The sequence below is a fragment of the Armigeres subalbatus genome, chromosome 3 (assembly GCF_024139115.2).
Source record: "Armigeres subalbatus isolate Guangzhou_Male chromosome 3, GZ_Asu_2, whole genome shotgun sequence".
NCBI classification, from domain to species: domain Eukaryota; kingdom Metazoa; phylum Arthropoda; class Insecta; order Diptera; family Culicidae; genus Armigeres; species Armigeres subalbatus.
In genome coordinates this window covers 306,721,686-306,742,020 of record NC_085141.1, presented here as the reverse complement: position 1 = coordinate 306,742,020, position 20,335 = coordinate 306,721,686, and the positions used below count along the sequence as shown (strand labels likewise).

Below are 20,335 nucleotides of genomic sequence, written 5' to 3'. Positions count from 1 at the left end.
AAGTCGAGGCTTCACAGTTGAGGTCGAAACACGTATCTGTAAAGATTACAACGTTGTGGAATCAAATGAAATAGTGCTAAACTCGTCGTAAGACAGGTTTAAGACATTCCACTAAAAGATTTTTAATAATTTTAATAATAATAATTTTTTCAACTTGCAAGTGTTTTATTTAAAACTTCCGAATTGTCTTGTTTATCTCCCATAGTTTTACAAGAGCCTAAAAAATCGGTAAACCGCCAGTTTATTCGAAATTTGTTGAACGATTGGAAACCAAGAGGGTGCTTTTCATAAGAAATCGGTGCTCCTAAGCCTTGTACATTTCTCAACACAGTTTCGATTTCAACAAAGCATTTAAAATCTGCTTGATACGGCGGAAGGATGAGAGACGGACAATAACCATTGAAAGGCCTACGAATTGTCAAACAACTTGGACAGTAGGATTTTTGGTTCACCAAGAGTAGTTAAAACTTATATTTAGGAAATGCCCGTTCGCCTGTTGTAAAAGGCCTCATTCCCGAGGTTTCATGTTATGAGCTATCGGGGTGCTAGACTTCGTGAAATAAACGGGCGTCCTTCAGGAAGCAAAAGATGGCAGCCATTGCAGCTTCATCATCCGCCAGTGCGTCCCGAATGCTACCCGGAATTCCGTAGAGATTTCGGGGGTAGTCATATTTGGGACACCGACAGACAAAGTGCTCTACACTATTTTCCGTGTCACATAGTTCACAAATGGCCCGGTGAAAAAAAAAATTGTGAGAGACCCTTGTGTGGCCAGTCCGGAGCGTTGAGATGACCTGCTGCTCTTTCTGGCTGGCTGGTTCAATCCAGGAGTCGGTGGTTCCTTTAATTTTCCTAAGTAAGTGCCCCCTGTTGCTGCTCCATATCCAAGCCCAGTCCTGGCCGACGACGCTCTTCGTCAATTTCTTAACGTCGGCCAGCGGGACGGAACGGGTGTATAATAGACCCTCGTGTCCGACACTTGCCAGGGCGTCGGCCTCGTCATTTTCCCTTATGCCGCAATGGCCGGGGATCCAGGCAAAGGTAGTACCGGGTATCATTCCTGATAGTATTCCCTGGATCCAGGGGTGCTTGGGTGTCTCGCTTTGGAGGGCAGCAACCATGCTTGCAGAGTCCACGATGAGGACCACGATTGGTTTATTTGCTGGGATAGTGGCCGCAACAAAGACGGCGGCGGCTTCAGCGGAAAAAAATGTTGCACTGGCGTGGCAGGCTCTCCGACATGGCCAGATTGGGTCCATAGACTCCGGAGCCGACTCCTCGGCTGGATACGGAACCGCCGGTGTACCGGATCTCGCTGTTCCAGAAGCGTGTTGCGAGCAGTTCTAAAACAGACCGTCGGAGTTGCTCAGTGTTGTCTCCCCTTTTAAAACGCGAAGCGATGGTGCGGTCGATGTTTACTGAAGGCGCCAGCCAGCCCTTCGCTCCGTGCCAGTGGACCCGCGCCACTGGGGGGAGGCTGGTACCGGCTACACTTCTCAGGATCCGATCAGCCTCATCGAGGAGAGGGATCCTGACTTCACCTGAGGTAGGGGCAGCGAAAGAGGCGGCTTTGCAGCAAATGGCCATTAAAATACGGTGCCGGAAAGGGAGGATGCCAGCGTCAGCACATGCAGCTTCAATGGGAGTGGACGGGAGTAAACCAGAGGCTGTCCAACGCTATGTTTAAAGGCAACTATTATGCAATGTGAATGCACCTCGGATGTTAAGCCGTAAGGTCATAGTTTTTGACCTCTAGTTTAAGGATCCGTGTCGATTGAAATATTCCATCGGTGAAAATTTGACTTTTTTACCATTTAAGGGGATATTTTTGATGATGATGATGATGATACTACCATCTATTGTAGCAAGGCACCTGCCGATAGCACTGGCCATATCTGACAAACGATTTGATCATGATTATGCTATTGTTTGTATTTCATCAGACTCCTGTACTGCCGTGAATCGCATATCTGTCCCATCTTTGCTGAGTTTCTTATTCATATGGGACAAATATGCGATTCACGGCAGTGTATGAAGGGCCAAAAATGGGTGGGGTGGTTCCATAAGCAAAGACGCTTATGCGAATCCACGGGATGAATAGAGAATCTCCTTCCAGAAGAAAGTTCGTACATGCAATATTATAATCTAGCCCTCGTTTCCCAGATTGACCCAATAGATGGGGAGAAGAGCCCGCCCTTTATCCACGAGATGTTAACAATAGGAAGTTGGCGATTCCACTCTTCCTATCCAAATCGCTTCAATCGGGTGCCCTGATGGTTATTTTATATGTATATAATCATACAGTTTCAATAAAAATGAATATGTATATATATATAATGGAATTTCCTCACCAGATTTCCGAGCTTGAAAAATACATCTTTCATCGTTTGTCCTGGTCCTTTCATCAGCACCATTTGTTTTGGAATAAATTGATCTCTCCAAAATCGAGTCCAAAATATCATGTTTAGAATCAGGTGAGTTGTCCAAATCTTGAAAATATTAATCTTGAATCCTAGATAGATGGGATAAAAGAGGGAGCAGTATCAAACGCAATAACAAGCTAGTTAGTTTATTCATCCTATTCCATGTTGTCTGCACCAAAATAATAATTCTTTGATTCAAATAATTTGCTGATTTTATTTATTCATTATAGAAATGGCAATCGTTCCCTACCCAAATATGAAATACAAAAGAGCAAAAGTTGGATTGTTTGTTAATGCGTCAAAGACAGTTAGTGCATGGTGGACAATCAGACTTGACGAGTGTTGAGCACAGCCGTCGATGAAGGGACTCCCCACCTTTAAAATATCATTTTAATAAAAAATGATTTAATTTTAATAAATAAATAAAAATGATTTGTGTTCCACCATTGAAAGGGTTCAAAAGAAAGGGGTATGAAAGACACTTTGGTAAAATTTCATTCAAGTATTGTAAAATGTTTGTTTTTACAGCTTTTGTTTTTCTACACCCATCAGAATGAATGATAATTCGTAGAAAGTTATTAATATCATGAACCTTCAAACTAATTGCATGAATCAAAGCTCAACATAAAAAGATTAACAGTTTTAATTTTGCATCTTATAGTTTCTTTTGGGAATGAAAAAAAAAACAAAAGAAAATTAAAAAAACAGTAGAAAATAGTTACAAAAAATGTTACTTTTTAACCATTGTATGGTTCAAATTCTCTGTTAGTATTAAAATTAGTGACAAAATTATAAGCTTAAATAATCAATAATAAGATCAAACCATTTGCACCGTGTCATACAACTGTAAATTTTTCATCAGTCATAATAGTCATATACATATTCGTTCTCTACGGTGCACATTACCATGCATTACCAACTACCAAGAGAAGCTGTAGAGCCTTAAAGAGGTATAAAATAGAGGCCACCTGAAAAAATTATAATTCGTGTCCATTTTGCTGCCCTCAGTAGAAGCAAATCATGATACGATCACGAAAAGGGCGACGTTTTTTTTTTTTTTTTTTTCATAAAACGCAGACTAGCTATACGCCCGAAGAATATCACCAATGTCTTCTATTCTCTAACAAAATGTTAGTACTGCACGGCAACGTACAAACTTAGTGTAGTGTGGAAGTAAAACCAGGACAGGACAGTTTTTTCCTACCAGTAAAGAAATTCAAAACAGGGAGAGTTTTCAAAGTGATGAAAATTACGATGAGTTAGAGAAAAGTAGAGCAGGAAAGCTCAAGTAGGACGATTTAAGGGGATATTTTTAACCTAAAAATATATTCTGATTTTTTAATTTTTTTTGAAGCAAGTTATATAAAATCCAGGCACCACATGTTTTTCCTGACACTTCAAGGAAAATTTTCATATAAAAACAATTTTCATATGATGATAGTAGCAGAAATTATACTAAAAATACTGGTGACACCGAACATATATTTCTGCATATCTCATACGTGTTTATAAAAAAACAGCAACCCTGCATCACTTGTTACCATAGAAACAGAATTTAATCAAGTCAAGGTCAAGGAATTTTATTTCAATTGTGTTCATAATCATTTTCTGGAAGGAGGAGAAACCCTCCTCCAGCGCTACATTAGCTGGTGGAATTGGTCCACCAAATCTTCGGCCCTGTAGCAAAAAAAAAAAAAAAAAACATCCAGACAAATTTGAAGTCTGGACATCAGAGGTCAACGTAACTCATCACGCTCAACTTGGTTTCACTGGGCATTACTGCAACGGACGAAGTCTTTTAGTGAGATGGGGTGTTTTGAAAGAAAAATAATACAATGGTTATTATAATGTTTTGGAGAGTCTATGACAGGTAGTTGATTGCTGTTTTAGTTTAACATCGTTGGACTTCTATTCAGACGCATTTTGTTACAGTTGGATAGCAGCCGAGCTTCAAATCACCAGTGAAATACATGGATCTCAGCATATTCTACGGTCAATCTCATCGCCACCGTCGTGAGTGCGACTGTAGGGCAGCCAAAAAATCATTCCAGCACCAACCATTCAATTTAGCGTTCAACCCAACACAAGTCGCTCTGACAGGCTGCTCAGTTCGTGCGTTACTGCATGAATGTGAGTGCCCCATATAAACGCGTGGTGATTTTTTGTCATTTGCTGGGTGAATGTGTACATTTGACTGTGGTGAATTTCATATTCGTGGCGCACTGGGTGATGTGAGTTCTGTTGTTTACTCCGTTCCCTCTTCGGGAAGGTGAGATCGATTTCAAGGAAGAAAGAAAATAAAAAAATGAAATACAAAAACATCACCTTCATCCAGTGCTGCCGAATATTTACAAGCCTGTACACCGTTCACGCGAATTCATGAACGCTTTTTTTTTGTGTGCACTCTGATATATGCCGTCTCGGACCTTAGTGTTCATTTAGCACTTCCATAGTTATGAACAGCGAGGTTTCTAGTCCAAGCTACCATTTTTGCATTCGTATATCATGAGGATACGATAATACTTTATGCCCAGGGAAGGTGGAATATTTCCTAGACAAGACCGGGAATCGAACCCAGCCACTTTTAGCATGGTTTGCAGTGTAGTAGTGCATCTTACCGCACGGCTAAGGAAGGCTACAGATCTATTCATAATAAACCGTAAGAACATTTAAGACTGACATTAATTTTAATATAACTTCTACAATTTTCATCATATGAAAAATGTTTTTATATGAAAATGTTTATTAAAGCATCAAGAAAAAAAAGTAATGGTTGGATTTTGTATAACTTGTTTCAAAAAAAAAAAAATAAAAAATCGGAAAAGGTTTTTAGGTTAAAAATATTACCTTAAATAGTAAAAAAATCAAAATTTCACCGATGAAATATTTTAATCGATGCAGATCCTTAAACTAGAGGTCAAAAACTATGATCTAACGGCTTAATATCCGAGGTGCGTTCACTTTGCATAACAGTTGCCTTTAAACATAGCGTGTGTCCGGACGTAGCTGTTAAAAACAGGCGAAAGAGTGTTGATTAGGCTTCGGTAGGCAGGGCATGTAAGCTCTAGGCCATAGAGCAGGCGGCTATCGATAATGGCTTGTCCGACGTTTAATCTTGTGCTCCTGTTGTTAGTGCGGTGTTTTTTTGAGAGAGTTTTGATGAGATTAACGCGGGGTTTGCAAGCTTCCTTTACCGCCCGGAAGTGCGGTAGAAAGGAGAGTTTCCGGTCGATGTCGACGCTAAGTATACGGACGATCTTCCGGTTGGGAATGGCCTTCGTGCCGAGTTTTATGGATGGTCCCGCTAACTGATGCCGGCCGCTGCATACGTGTCCTCAGACACATTTACTGGCGTTCAGAACAAAGTCGACGGATGAAGCCCGGCGAAAGATGGTGCTTACTGCGTTCTGAGTTCTGATCCTGGTCCATCCAGGTGTTCTATCAACTACGACCAACAAGATGTCGTCTGCGTATACAAACAAATATACGTTTGCGGGCAGAACGTTGAAGACCCCGTCCATAGCGATAAGGAAAAGTGTTACTGCTATGACCGACCCTTGGGGGACGCCGGTTTCCTCAGAATACTCATTCGAAGCTGTGCCGCCAATAAGCACTTGGAAGGTTCGTCGAGAGAGGAAGGTCTTGATGAAAGCAAGCATGTTGCCTGTGATACCCCAGTCTTGTAATTCTCTAAGGACCAAAAGGGTCCAGGTCCGGCTGAAAGCCTTGGCGATATCAAGCGACACTAGGTCAACATTCTTGCCTTCTTCATACGCTTCTTGGAGCACACTACCCAGGTTGGCAAAGTATGTGCTGGTGCCATATCCTGGGCGAAAAGCGTGTTGACGGTGGCCAAAACTTCCGTCAGCTTCTAGTTTTTCCCTAAGTCGCCGATTGACCAACGGTTTTTGACGCACACAAGGTCAGGGAGATTGGCCTGAATTTAGAAGCATCGCGACTGTTCACACTGCTCTTCGGGATGGGAATAAAATAGCTTTTTCTCCACTCGTTGGGAAAAGTGCGGTTTTCCCAAATGCTGTTGACGAAGAAAAAGGGCCTTCGCGGTCGGAGGCAGCCGTTTAATCATGGGATACCCCAACTCATCCGGCCCGGATGAGTTCCCGTTGCACTTGACAAGCGCATGGGCCAACTCTCCTGCTGAAAAAGGGCGGTTCAGCAGACAGCCGGGGGGCAGCGGGAATAAGAGTGGTGTGCAGGTGGAGATTACGGGTAGCAATGTTTTTCTGGAAGTCGGCTGGGTACTGGAAAACTGCTACCAGGGAAGCGAAGTAGTCACCGAGAGCGTTCGCGACTTGTGCAGGGTCTGAGATTGTAAGGTTGCCCTGATCGAGGTGGATTGGATATCCCCTAGATTTCCCACTAATCGCATTTACCCGCCTCCTGTCGGTGTTTACTGTCGGTGTTTCTCCTTGTAACAGTCCAGGGCGTCTGGCCTGAGAGGGTGGTTGGTGCTTAGCTTTCTCAGTGCCCGAAGGGGTTTTCGCCTGGCCTTGACTGCACGCCGAGTGTCTTCGGACCACCATCTGAGAGCACGACGGGGAATAGTCATTGGCCTCAAGGGAGTCACTCTCGATTTGCTACAAACTAGCTCCAAGCTTACAGTGCCATTAGGGGAGATGCACCTAGTGTACAAGACTGCACGTCACAGGACCGAGATGTACAAGACCGTATGCACGCTGGGAAGCGTCCGAAAATCCGTGAAGCTCCAGTATTGTTGCCTCACTTGTGATTATACACTGTTTCCTTCGTAGTGTGTTAACCAATGGAAGCTGTTCTCGAAATGTGGCCCACAGTGCTCGTTAGGAAGCTCGTCGTCCCAATTCAATTTCAGCCTCCACAAGTATGCATCACCAGTTTCACTGTCGTCGTCACAGGACCGAGATATCCTTACGAATCGAATAGGTGTCCAATCGCAGAAAGTACGTTTCGTTTGGTTGGCCTCGTGTTTCCTACTCTGCCATCCAAATAAGGTAACATTGAATGTGAAGTAGTCTTCATTGGGATTCCAAACAGTCCAAGCCAAGAGTCCTAATTACGTTGTTGATATCGGCTTCTTCGAAGTTGAACAGCGTCTCTTGGAGTTCGTGTGGGATGGTATCTCGAACAGCTTTGCTGTTGTGGGATTCAATGGGGATGTACAAACTCATCTTATGACAAGTGAAGACATTTCACTAAAAAGCTCAAAATAATTTTCTTAACGTAGTAGTCGGTTAAATCGTGCTCGTGCCGTTTCCAAAGAGTCACCAAGTTGGCTCTTGTTTAGGTTAAACGGTAGTTTGACAATGTACCGACCACTTTCGTCACGTGAAGTCGTTCGCTCGTAGTGTTCCTCGATGGCTTGTTCCGCTGGCATATATGGAGATGCTTCTATGCAGGTTGCGAGTTCCCAAAACTTCATAAGAGTGCGATTTAGTTGGTCATCGATGTGGTTTAATTGGCAAACTGCATGTGTGGGGCCGATTTGAATCGCCTTTACCGGACCGCTAACAATCAAACCCAGCTCGATTAACGTAGGCGTTCCTTCAGCAAGATTCATGCGGCCGGTCTTGAGCAGGTCGAAAAATAGTTCAGCACCGATAATCATTTGGATTTCGTCGGGAGTATGGAACGATGGATCTACCAACGCAAGATTAGCAGGAATGATCCAGGAACGCACGTCCACCTTGGTGATGGGCAGATTCGCAGTAATCGTCGGTAGGACAAGGACATACAAATCGTGATATGAAGCTTATGCTTGACTCCTGTCGCAGCGTTATTCGCTCCGCTGATTGGAATATTAACGCGCTCCATTGGAATATTCAACTTCTGCACAAAATGTCTGCTTTGGACGGGCTTGATGTCAAATGGTTTACCTTTCTGTCTTGTGGAAACTGATGGACGTAGTTCGTTGTAGCCTTTCATCTTCTGCAGTATACGGCTTCGTTCTCGAAGGAAATCGATCATCTCGGTGTAGGGCAGTTCATCTGACGGGATTTGCGGTTCCCATAGTTTTCGTGTTTCCTTGTCAAGTCGTATGGCAATAATATTGAGCAGGATCATTTCGGCAAGACCTTTGACTGGTAACGATCGGTTTTTCAATGCATCGACGTGTTTCTGGCAGATAACAAACAAATTCCGTAATTCATTACCGTTCTCACTAGTGCGAGCAAAGTGTCTATGTGGGTGTCGATGATGAGCCGCTCGTCTTCGAGCATCTTCCACGCTGATTCGTAATCATTATTGTAGATTACGTCTTGATCAATTTTCCCTACTGAACCTTCGACGAGAGAATTTTTCAAGTGGTGGTACAGCTTTATGGCTGGTGACTCGTTGGGATACCTGCTCATGATGGTTTCGAACATGCACTTGAACGGGTACCAGTTCTCGAGACTGCCATCGAATGTTTGCAGCGGCACGTGCAGATGAGGGGTGGAGCTATTTGCTACGGAACGAATGCCGGAGCTAAGTCACTCATATTTCTTCGCTTTTTCTCCTCTTCAGCTGCATTCCACTTTGCAATTTCCGATTGGATGTTTACAAAAAGTTCAGCGTGCAGCTCTTCGTCCTGGAAATGGCTTTGTTTGTGTCCTTCACGCTGATCCCTTGGAACAAGGTCACAAATATCCAGATACGTTTTCTGCAGTTCATCGTTACACTGACGAAGTGTTTCGAATTGCAATCGCAGCCAATGAATGCTGATGTTAGCCACGGCCAATCCCTCACGGATCCGGAGCATTCTTTCCTTCGCCAAATCACGATGGTCGAGAATCTTTTCGAGCTTCTTCGAAATTTCCTTGCGTTTTTGTTCCTGCTTCTGTTGTTGCACCGAAATATTATTCACCGGCGGCTCAATTGCAGTTTCCAGAAGGATCCTTGGGATAATACTCTGTTGGATTTGAGGAGTTTCTTCGGTCATTAGACCCACATTTCACTAATCTTCAGATTTACAGCTTCAGTTTTAATCTAGAATTTTCCACTTTTCACTCGACCGCGTGTCGAACACGATCGAACTTGTTGCCCGCCAGTTTGCCGATAGCTTTTTTCAACCGGTGGAAATCCAAAGTTCTCGCGATTTAATCCGGAATTCCACCACAAATCAACCAAAGACCATCACGGAATGGTTATCCGGTACGAATGTATCAAAATGTTCTTGAATATTTGTATAAGAATTGGTAATGTACCTTACCATAATCTATTACATTTTCACTCCTTCTTTTCGCGCCAGAAGAAGCGGTGAACATGAGCGAACATCCTTTCGCGCCAAGAACAAGTGGCGATCCTGACTGGGGGCGCACGATGTAAATGCATTTTTATCATCAGTATCCAATGCAGAAATGGCAAGGTCACATTCTGTTCTAACGCGTGTAGAACGTAGGGCCTTACTCCAGAGATTTCATGGATAACACAGAACATATGTTGTGATCGCATTCTATTCTACGGACCACAAAGAGCATGTCCCACTTCTGAAAGAAATCGAATTATGGCCATTCGCCAGGGAATTCTTGTATAACTGAGGCCTTATCCTAGAGATTTCGTGGATAGCACATAACATATTTGGTGATCACATTTTATTATTAAGGACATAAAGAGCATTTATCACCTTTTAAACAATCGGAGACGAGCTAGCCTCGGGCTGAAAGTCTCCTTAATAAAGACACAAAAAAAAAACCTTTTAAACAAGACGATAGACCTCTGGTTACGCATGTAGACCCTAAGACCTTACTTCATAAATTTCTTGGATAACGTATAACATATGTTGTGATCACATTTTATTCTGAGGACCATAAAGAGCTTATCCCGCCTTTGAAACCAGTCGATACACCTTTGGTTACGCGTATAGATCCCAAGATCTTTCCTCAGGAATTTCTAGTACGACAGAGGCCTTATCTGAGAGATTTCTTGGATAGCGCAGAACATATGTAGTGATCACATTCTATTCTAAGGATCACAAAGAGCATGTACCACTTTTGAAACAAGTCGATAGACCCATGGTTACGCGTGTAGACCTTAAGGCCTTACTCCAGAGATTTCACGCTTAACTTTTCGATAGGACCCAAGTAACATTTTTTTCATGAATTAATTTGAATACTGCAATCAAAAGGTTTCATATTGGTCTGTTGATTGCAATACCCAAATTAATTCTTGAAAAAAAAAGTTACTTAGGTCCTTTTGAAAAGAGGTAATTGCTTATCTGCGGACCGGGGGTACGGATTGGCAAAAAGGTTTTGGTTCTAGTGGGTCGGGTGAGCTTCTATATAACACCCATCCCCACACTACCTGAGTTAACCTCCTCAGGTGTCTGTTTACAGATTTCCGTTTACCTTTGCTAAAAACAAAAAACATTTAGATTTTTTTCAATTGCTCTTGTGGTAGGTGACATAAGTTAAGCCGTCGTCAGAATTTAAAAAATTCTATTAAGACAAAGAACAGTCGTGCGATGTCTATATAGGGGTAGTAGGGGCAATATGAACATACGGGGCAATATGAGCCACCGTCATTTTGAGCTTATTGACAAGTTTTAGCATGTAAAAGTTATATGATCTTTAAGAGGATGCTACACATATGCATCAATGTGAAAACCGCATTAAAATTCAATTCAAACATGAAAATACACTTGAAAATGTAAATTTTCGCTGCATAGGCAAAATTATTATAAGATTTGAAATTTATAAATAAGGTTTTGACACAAAACTGATTAAAATACAGGTAAAAATACACCACAATCAAAAGATATATTAAATTTGAATATTGTACACACATGTTTGTATTGATACAAATCTGAATTTATCATAAAACTTTTTTTTCCAAAACCAGTCTCTATGGGGCAATATGGGCATACCTGTACATAGCAAGATATCAGGCCTTAAAATACGAACAAGTTCAAATTTCTGTAGTCAAATACAAGAATATTATCATATATGTAAGATTCATTACGGAAAAATTACAACAGCGCATTACTGCGATTGAAACAGAAAAAATTACCATTGGCCAATTGAAATGTGGCTGTTCAAACGGTGAAGAGTGACAAATCGGTTCAGTCCGCTGTTGTGCGGTTTTTTAATTTTATTTGGTATGGAATACTCACAACTGTTGTAGGAATATCATATTCTTCCATATTACGATACTTTTTTCGCCTAAATAAACGTTTTGGATGGGTGGCCCATACTGCCCCAAATGGTGGCTCATATTGCCCTGTATAGTCGGGAACACACATTGAAATCAATACATTTTCAAAAGTGCATTCCAACAATTTCCAAACGCATTTTTCGTCATTCATCGACGCTATATGAAAGGTAACATTCTCTAGTATAAGTCAACTACATTTGAACGATGTTTTTTGAGCTTTTCAGCGCTTTTCGGAACGATTTCCTTAGGTGGCCCATATTGCCCCGATCACCCCTACACTTGTCGTTGCATAAAGAACACAATCACAATCATTTCTAAAAACACCTACCTTAAACTATTTGCCCCGGCGTTGCCATCCACCAGCGCTGAACCGGACACAGATCCGTTGGGGTTCTGCTGTTGCCTCGTTTGCATCAACAATGCATTGTTGATGGTTTGCAGCGCTTTCTGGGGATTCAGCTCGTTGTGTTCTATCGTCTTGTTGCCGGTGATCTGCGAAAGAATTTTCGGCAATCCGGCTAACGAAGATGACGACGACGAGGACACATTCGCACTGGCAGCGGATGGATTCACAGATGAATGGGGAGACTGGCCTAACTGTTGCTGTTGTTGCGACTGCTGGTGCTGCTGATGGTGGTGTTGGTGGTGCTGTTGCGAGCCCGGTGGACCGGGCGTATTCGAGCTTAACATAAGGTCGCCACTAGATCCAACAACCATGTGCGGTTGTTGTTGCTGCAGTACGGATGGAGATGAAGTGGATACCGTTGCCGGATAGCTAGATGAGGATTGTGACTGTGAATGGGGTGGCATCGCAATACCACTCTGCGTTGCCATCGGGTTCGATAGCAATCGGGGCAACTGATTTGCCATCAGTCCCGTTCCGGCAGTGGTGCCATCGTTGTTGGCTGCATTATTACTGTGCCCCTGTTGGTTGGTCGGCGTACTAGAGTGGGAATAGTTGGCCTCTGATGTTGGTGTCGAATCACCGGGGCTGATATCCATTTCTTGGTTTTCTGAAAACAAATGAATGAACATTAGATAAAATAGTTATTTAATAAACAATATTAGTTACCATCATGCCTCCTCCTATGTGACTCATGCGCCGGCCACCGTATCCTCGAGTTACTGCTTTTACTGCTGGAATGCTTGCCATACGAAGTAGACCGGCTGCCGGCAGAGGACGAATACCGATCATCGCGATCGCGATCATTCCTATCCCGCTCTCTATCGCGCTCTTTGTCGCGATAATCTCTATGCTGATCCTTGGGCATGATCCTATCAAAACCGTAACTAACGATTATTGATTAATCGCACATTCCCATGGAGAATATATCATCGCTCTTACCTTTCCTTGTCCATCCACTCCCGCGGTTTCTCCCACTGTGAAACTTCCGTTTTACAGTTGTAGTAATACTTTTTGCCAGACGAGCTGACATGTTCACTCCAATCACCAACGCGATTCACCCGATCGCCACCCACTCCTAAACCACTGCCACCCCCGCCACCTCCACTCCCACCACTTCCGCTACCGCCACCACCGCCACCGCCGCCACCACCACCCCCTCCTCCTCCACCTCCTCGATCACGATCACGGTCTCGTAATCGATCACGATCCCGCTCTCGTTCTCGCTCCCGTTCACTACGCTCCCGTTCCCGGTCACGATCGCGATCATCTGAATTTGAACTCGAACCACCACGCTTCTCCGACACGGACAGCTTCAACCTCCGATCATGATTCGAACGATGGTCTGTATCGCGATCACTGCGACTTCGTTTCTCCTTCGGCGATCGTAGAGAATCTGTAACGGAAGCTATTATTAGTTTTTTGTTATCACAGTTGCTTGTCCTCGTCAGGATTTGAAACCTACCCGAATATTTGTCCTTTTTGTAATCCCGATCGCGATCCTTGTCTCGCATTTTGCTCATACCATACTGGTACCGATCACCGCCGCGATCACGGTCTCGGTCCCGATCGTGATCACGATTCCTATCACGGTCCCGATCCCGCGGTGAGTCCATGTCTGGTGAGATTGATTTATAATTGCCTGAATCGAAATAGAAAATAAATCAGAACGAGACCAATAGATTGATTGGCGATTCGATACATGCCATTGTTTAGCGAACTTCCAGCCGGAGAATTATCCCGATCGCGTCCATAGCCACCCGATCGACTAGCCTCTCGTTCGTAGTCCCTCTTGGAGGCGTACTTAGAATTCTGTAAACAAAACAAAAGAAATATGGATCAGAATAATATAAATTTACCACCAAATTCGAAGCTAGACTAGCAAATTGTAAATATATTCCGAAAACATTGAAGCCTCTGATATAGAGCGTATTCAAACCTATGGTAATAAGAAACTTAAAATCATAGTACATTTAATTTCACCGGGAATATTTTTATGAGGTTTAACATCAAGAGCATCTCTATTTGGTGAGGACCCTCGTTGTCTGTATAGGTTATAAGGAGGCTACACGTTGGAACGACAACCCGCATTATTCAATAACATAACCAAACTTAATAGAAATGATTTACGTACCACTTTGTACCAAAATTATGAATGGCTACTGAGCCACCTGAAAACATCTTAAACCAGACTTAAACCAGGATGCCATATAAAGATGTGCTCGACTTGCGGTTAGAGGCAGTAAAACTACTACATTTAGAATAGTAATGGCCGTAAGACGGATATTATACTACTTGAAAGAAATTCGACTAGATAAAAAATAAACAGCTAGACTAGACCTGACTAGATAAAAAAAGAGCAGCTAGTAAGGACGGTATCGGCGCTAAGCTCAACAAAATAAGCCGCAAAAGCAGCCCACTACCGGAGAAGTGGATGGAAGAGATCATATGCCCTATCTACAAGAAAGGCGACAAGCTGGATTGTGAAAAGTTTCGAGCGATCACCATCATTTATGCCGCCTACAAGTGATATCCCAGATCATCTTCCGTCGTCTACCACCAATAGTGAATGAATTCGAGGAAATTTGTCACAACGGACCAGATCTTTACTGTAGGGCAAATGCTTCAAAAATGCCGTGAATACCGGGTCCCAACGCACCATTTGTTCATATATCTCAAGGTTGCATACGACAGTATAGACCGCGTAGAGCTTTGGAAAACTATGGACAAGAACAGTGCTCTTCTAATAGGGCAATGTAAAACCATAGCAGACTAAACAGGTATCGCCTTTCACTATGCCCCTCCTGATGCTGAGAGTCCTGGACCGTAGCACTTTTCATTCATCGGTAATGTGCTCCACGTCCCCATAGCGTGCTGAATGAGCTTGATGGCGTTATCATCTTGTACAACTGCAGTACCTTAATCAGGTACAAGTGAGGTACTGAGTAGTACGCCTTTTTATTGTCGATATACGCCATGCTAAGGTTCCTTTGCGTGTGGGTGACTTGTCAAACAACGACTGCATCAATGATGTCCTTGCAGACTCGAGTGTTACGTCGAAAATCTTTTTGTTTCTCGGTCATCAGGTTATTGCTAACGGTCATCTTTGTGAACGATTTGAATCTGTTTGCGGAAATAAACCAAGACTGACTAGGAGGCGCTATAACGCGCAGTACGAGTGGAGTTCATCAAGCATCGCATGCGCCACCCAAAATCGTCCATTCAGAGAATCACCCTGCCGCGTACAGAAGGAGGAAGACGCGTCACCCATATACTTAATGAATAATTTTCTTTTGGAAGGACTGTTCTTATACCACGTACACAGAAATCGAACAATTTTAGATGTGTACTTTCCACCATCAGCGTACATATCTGCTCATGCATTTTTTCATTAATTTGTCTGAACGATGAACATTATTCATATCCCTCTACCGCCTAAGTGACCCACATGAAGAGGCCTCAAAACGCCCCACCAGCCTCCCCACCCCCGAGGCAAAACGCCTTTCGGGTATTTCCTTATAATAACTGTGTTTTTTCCACATTTTTGTAGCACACCTATCCATGAAGCAGACTGTGCCCTCAATAAAAGTTTTATTTTTTGTTATTAGTTAGCCGACCATTAACCAAGTCAGTTAAAATAAATGGTTTTGTCCAGTAAAGCGCAATACATTTCCTTGGTACGCAAGATACGAGAACGTCATTACACATGATGGATAAAACCTAGACGACGCCACCCGTGTGAGGTTATTTCTTCGCAAGCTAAACACGCCTCATGGTGAGCATGGTGAACAAACAAATGCATTTCAACTTTCGAAGCTGATGAATTCAAACCCTCCGTTTCGTCTGTGGACTCCAATCGCCACGGGATGCGGACATTCGAACACGAACACGGTTTCTCGAAGCTGGAAGCCAATGAAACCGCAGTCAACTAGGAGAAATCGCAAGCAAGTTAATCCTGGAGAATCTCGTGGAAGAATGTCACCATGTGGCAGCCTCACCTCAAATACAGTGATGGTGGAAAACAAAGAAGCACACAACGTCAACCTTGTTTCCCGTAAGCTTCTGGCTGGAAGTGTGGTGACCAGCACTACGTTCGTGAGTGTCTGTTCGTTTCACATACCTGTTCCAGATGTAGGCAACAAGGACACACAGAATAGGATATTGTTCCAATAAAAAGCTAATACCATCTGAATCAATTAAGTCAGCGAAACCCAAGAAGAATGTGAAGACTAGGAGTATCCATATAGTCCATAACGTTGGAAACAAGCGGAAGTTCATCCCGGTTAAGCTCAACGGAATAGCAGTGAAGTTCCAGCATGATTCAGCATTTGACGTCACCATTATCTCTAAAGATATGTGGGTCTGCATTGGACAGCCGCCCACACAACCGTCCAAGGAATCTGCCCAAGCAACCAGAAGTTCAGATTTTACTTAAATTTACTCTTAACCGAACTACTTGGTTCACTATGGTTCACATCAAGTTCCAAGCATGCTTAAAGGAACTCTAAAGTTCACTTTTACGCTCCCACCATACAAAAATTACCTAAAATGAGAGCTAATTAAGCCAAAATAGCCCTCACGCAGAGAAAATCTACCTTTTTGAACTAAAAAATAAAATTACTGAAATATTTTTTAAACCCAAATATTTTATTTTTAAAATCAAAACTGAAATATATTTAATTCAAAAATTTTCATTGTTGTTTCTACTGCAATCCAGTGTAACTAGTTTGTGGAGTAAATATTTGAAAAAAATACAAATATAATTATTGTGATTTTATTTTCCACACGAAACATACCCAAAAATAAAATAATTGATAATCACAAGAAATTTTATATAACATTGAAAATAAATTTTTGATTATATTTTTTTTTTAAATTTAAGAAAAATATTGTTGAAAGCAAAAATTTTTCTTTTTGAATTAAAAATATTTTTTGTACAAGCAAAAAAATATATTGTAAATTCAACAATTTTTATTTTGTGTGCTGTTTTGGAACATTGTAGAAACAACAATATTTTTCGTCTAATCAAATCTGATTTTTTGTTGAATTCAACAAATGAAATTATTAGCCGGGGAACAATAATTATTTTTGTTGTTTTTATACATAATATCATTGAGTTTAAAAAACATTTCTCTGCGTGCTTCTTATATGAACTTCTGGTTGCTTGGGTGCGGTCACTGCTTTTGGTGGCAACCTCAATCTTCTTGTGGAGTTCCAATCAGAAATCACCATCAAGGACGTGACCAAAGCCGGTCGCATTTTTATCTCGGATAGCGACGAACTACGTTCTTGGAATCGAAACCATGGATCTGTTCGATCTGTGCCTATTAGCAGTTTGGTTAACACTGTTTATCATCATCCGGAACAATACGTTAGTAGGCTCAAGAATCATTTCCCTGAGGTATTTCAAATCACATTGGGTAGATGCACCAAAGCGCAAGTGAAGCTGTACCTAATGCTCGGTGCACGTCCTACCTACCAGTGGCGTACGCAAGGTAGACGAAGAACTCGAAAGGCTCCAGAACAACGGAATAATAAAAAAATTCCCGCGCAGCATCGACAGCATGGTGGCTGGCATTCCTGGTGTCAAGCCGTATTTGGACGACATCTTTATCGCTGGTCGCACCAAAGAAGAACACGATCGCAAGCTTTACGCTGTCCTCGAACGTGTGCGTGAGTATGGTTTTCATTAACGCCTCTAAAAATGCCGTTTCGGACTGTCGCAAATTGAGTTCCTCGGACATATCGTAGACAAGGATGGTATTCGACCTGAACCTACAAAAACGGAAGCCATTTGGTCGGGGTTCAGCCAAAACGCACCAAGCGTCAACGGAAAATTACCGATTTTTTTGCTCAAACTTTCGTTTAGCAGATTTAATTGATCGTAAATCGTATCGGATATCCCTCAACCCCATAACTGAGGATATCCTACTGCAAATGTACGTTTAAATTGATATGAAACTATTTCCGTTGTCCTTCTACGAACAAAATATCACAAGTCAGTCGAAAAGCCGCTTGGTGCGGTTTGGCTGAACCCCGACCATTTCCAAGATGCAGCCTCCGAATGATGTCAAGCAGCTCCGGTCATATCTCGGCACGTCTCTACGCACTGTTCATAGCAGAATGCTGATTCACCGACGCGTGATGCATTGTTCCCTAATAGCTGCCAGCTGGAAGGCGTTTTGCCTCACGAGTTTTCCGGCAATAAAATCTCTCACTTATCGTGTCTGTATACACTCTCGATAGGTAGCATACAGTGAGAAACGTTTTTCGGTAGCTATTACGATAATGAACTGATTCGGGGGGCTACAATACAACCCATGATAAATTTCTTTTAATAAGCCCCAATTGTGGGGGGCATCTGTTCTGATGATGCATTTTAAATTGTTTTACACAGCTGTGCGAAAAAAAAGGTCCCCAACATAAAATGAGCGAGAACAAAGCGTTTTATCAAACCCCCTCGGTGGGGGGCGCCTATCCGAATCAGCAATAAAATAAGCAGTGGCAAAAAGTTTGGGTACATCTGGGCCTACGGAACATCTGACGCTGGACGACGGGCGGGCAGTGTGACTCGCGAAGAATCTAAATAGCAGCGACTACAGTTGAAGATCTCCCCAAAGGATAAGGCAGTTCGTCATGATTTGCACACAGCCACCTGGCACGACGCCATGTTCTTGCAGCCAACATCTCAAAGTAAAATTTATGGTAGTATTTGTGTTGTTTACCAACATCTGATTTGATTCCCATTGGGATCTAAAAATGTCAGTGGGGACCAGTCGCGCAATGTTGGCTGCAAAACAAGCCCATTGTGCGATATATGGATGACAACCAGCTGTTTGCACCATGTTCGCACAGTAAATTGTCTAGTGGTTCCGTCACAAACGTTGCGCTACAAAGAACTAGCGCGTCGTTTTCCACATTTGCGTGGACTCCCAGTCGACGACTATAATACTAATGTTCAACCAAAATTGCTCATCGGGCTCAACAATCTCGGCTTATGTGTACCGAGAAAGTTGCGAAAAGGGGGGACTGACGATCCTGTAGCTGTATATACGGCGGATTTCCAGCTAGTCCTATTCGGAAGGTAGCAATCAATTTTCACGTTTCTGCTCCATCGATTCCTGATAAACTGCTTGAGATTGAGAGACTACTTCGCAACTGAGAGCAACTGAGAAGGACGGGGAGTGGTATTAAATCCTAATAAAAACCTAATTAGCTACGACTAATATGGGACGGCGGCGAAAGTCGATAATGTCTCTCTCAACTCAAAAATCCTTAAGGGACCAGATCTTTTGACACCGCTTGCGACTGTACGTTTGTGTTTCCAACAGCATCCGATTCCAGTGACAGGGGATATTAAAGAAAATGTTCCACTAAATCAAGATACGGAAGGAAGATCAACATTCGCAACGTTTTCTGTGGCGGGAACATCCATCTCCAAAAGTCTAGTAGGAGGTGACTACATTTGGTTCGACGTGCTCGCCGACATCAGCCCAATTTGTGAAAAATCTCAACGTGGATGAGCATACAATTCGGTACCCTCGTGCCAGGGTTGTAAATATTCGGCAGCACTGGATGAAGGTGATGTTTTTTTATATCATTTTTTTATTTTCTTCCTGCTTTGAAATCAACCTCACATTCCCGGAGAGGCAGAAAAGTAAACAACAGAACTCACATCACCCACAGCGCCACGAAGATGAAATTTACCACAGCAAAATGTACACATTCACCCAGCAAATTGAAAAAAATCACCACGCGTTTAAATCGGCCACTCACAGTCATACGGTAAGGCGCGAACTGAGCAGCATGTCAGAGCGACTTGTGAGTGGCTGAATGCGAAATTGAATAGTCGGTGTTGGAAATGATTTTTCGGCTGCACCCAGTCGCACTCACCACGGCGGCGATGAAGGCGACAGCAGATTTTACTGAGATCCATGTTTTTCACTGCATTGACTGTGAAATATTTCTACCCTGCCTCGTGCAGCGAAAGCCATCCAAGAATACCACTACGTGGATGATTACTTGGGTAGCTTCCAATCTATTGAGGAAGCTATTCAAGGCTTAAAAGACGTTAAGCTTGTTCATTCGATGAGCGGGATTGAAATCCGAAATTTCCTTTCACTCTGTGAAAGTACTTCAAGAGCGATACATCAAGCGATAATACAAAGAATCTACTCTTGGTGCGCGGTGAGTACAGATGACGTTTTCACCTACACCTTCGTTCCCGACATACAATTTGTGTTGTAGACCAATCATATACTGGCGGAGCGAGAAGTTCTAAAAGTAGTGATGCCTCCTCGGCTGCATACCATTCTTCATGGTTCACAGCAAGATCCTTATCCAAGAAACATGGATATCCAAGATTGGCTGGGATGATCCTATA

At 42.7% G+C, this 20,335-nt stretch overlaps 1 protein-coding gene across 4 annotated transcripts in view; it reads right to left on the bottom strand.

The window, feature by feature from the left end:
• LOC134225148 (WW domain-containing adapter protein with coiled-coil homolog) overlaps positions 1–20,335 on the bottom strand; it is a 56,181-nt gene that overhangs the window by 22,672 nt on the left and 13,174 nt on the right. For 2 of the 4 annotated variants that reach the window (XM_062704990.1, XM_062704992.1), the window contains exons 3-7: positions 13,659–13,764; positions 13,418–13,594; positions 12,895–13,348; positions 12,622–12,824; positions 11,878–12,562 (exon numbers count right to left, since the gene is read on the bottom strand). In XM_062704990.1, coding sequence (XP_062560974.1) covers positions 11,878–12,562; positions 12,622–12,824; positions 12,895–13,348; positions 13,418–13,594; positions 13,659–13,764 — 1,625 coding nt within the window. Of the gene's footprint in view, positions 1–11,877; positions 12,563–12,621; positions 12,840–12,894; positions 13,349–13,417; positions 13,595–13,658; positions 13,765–20,335 lie in introns of all 4 variants that reach the window. The other 2 variants (XM_062704989.1, XM_062704991.1) reach the window with 1 other exon arrangement.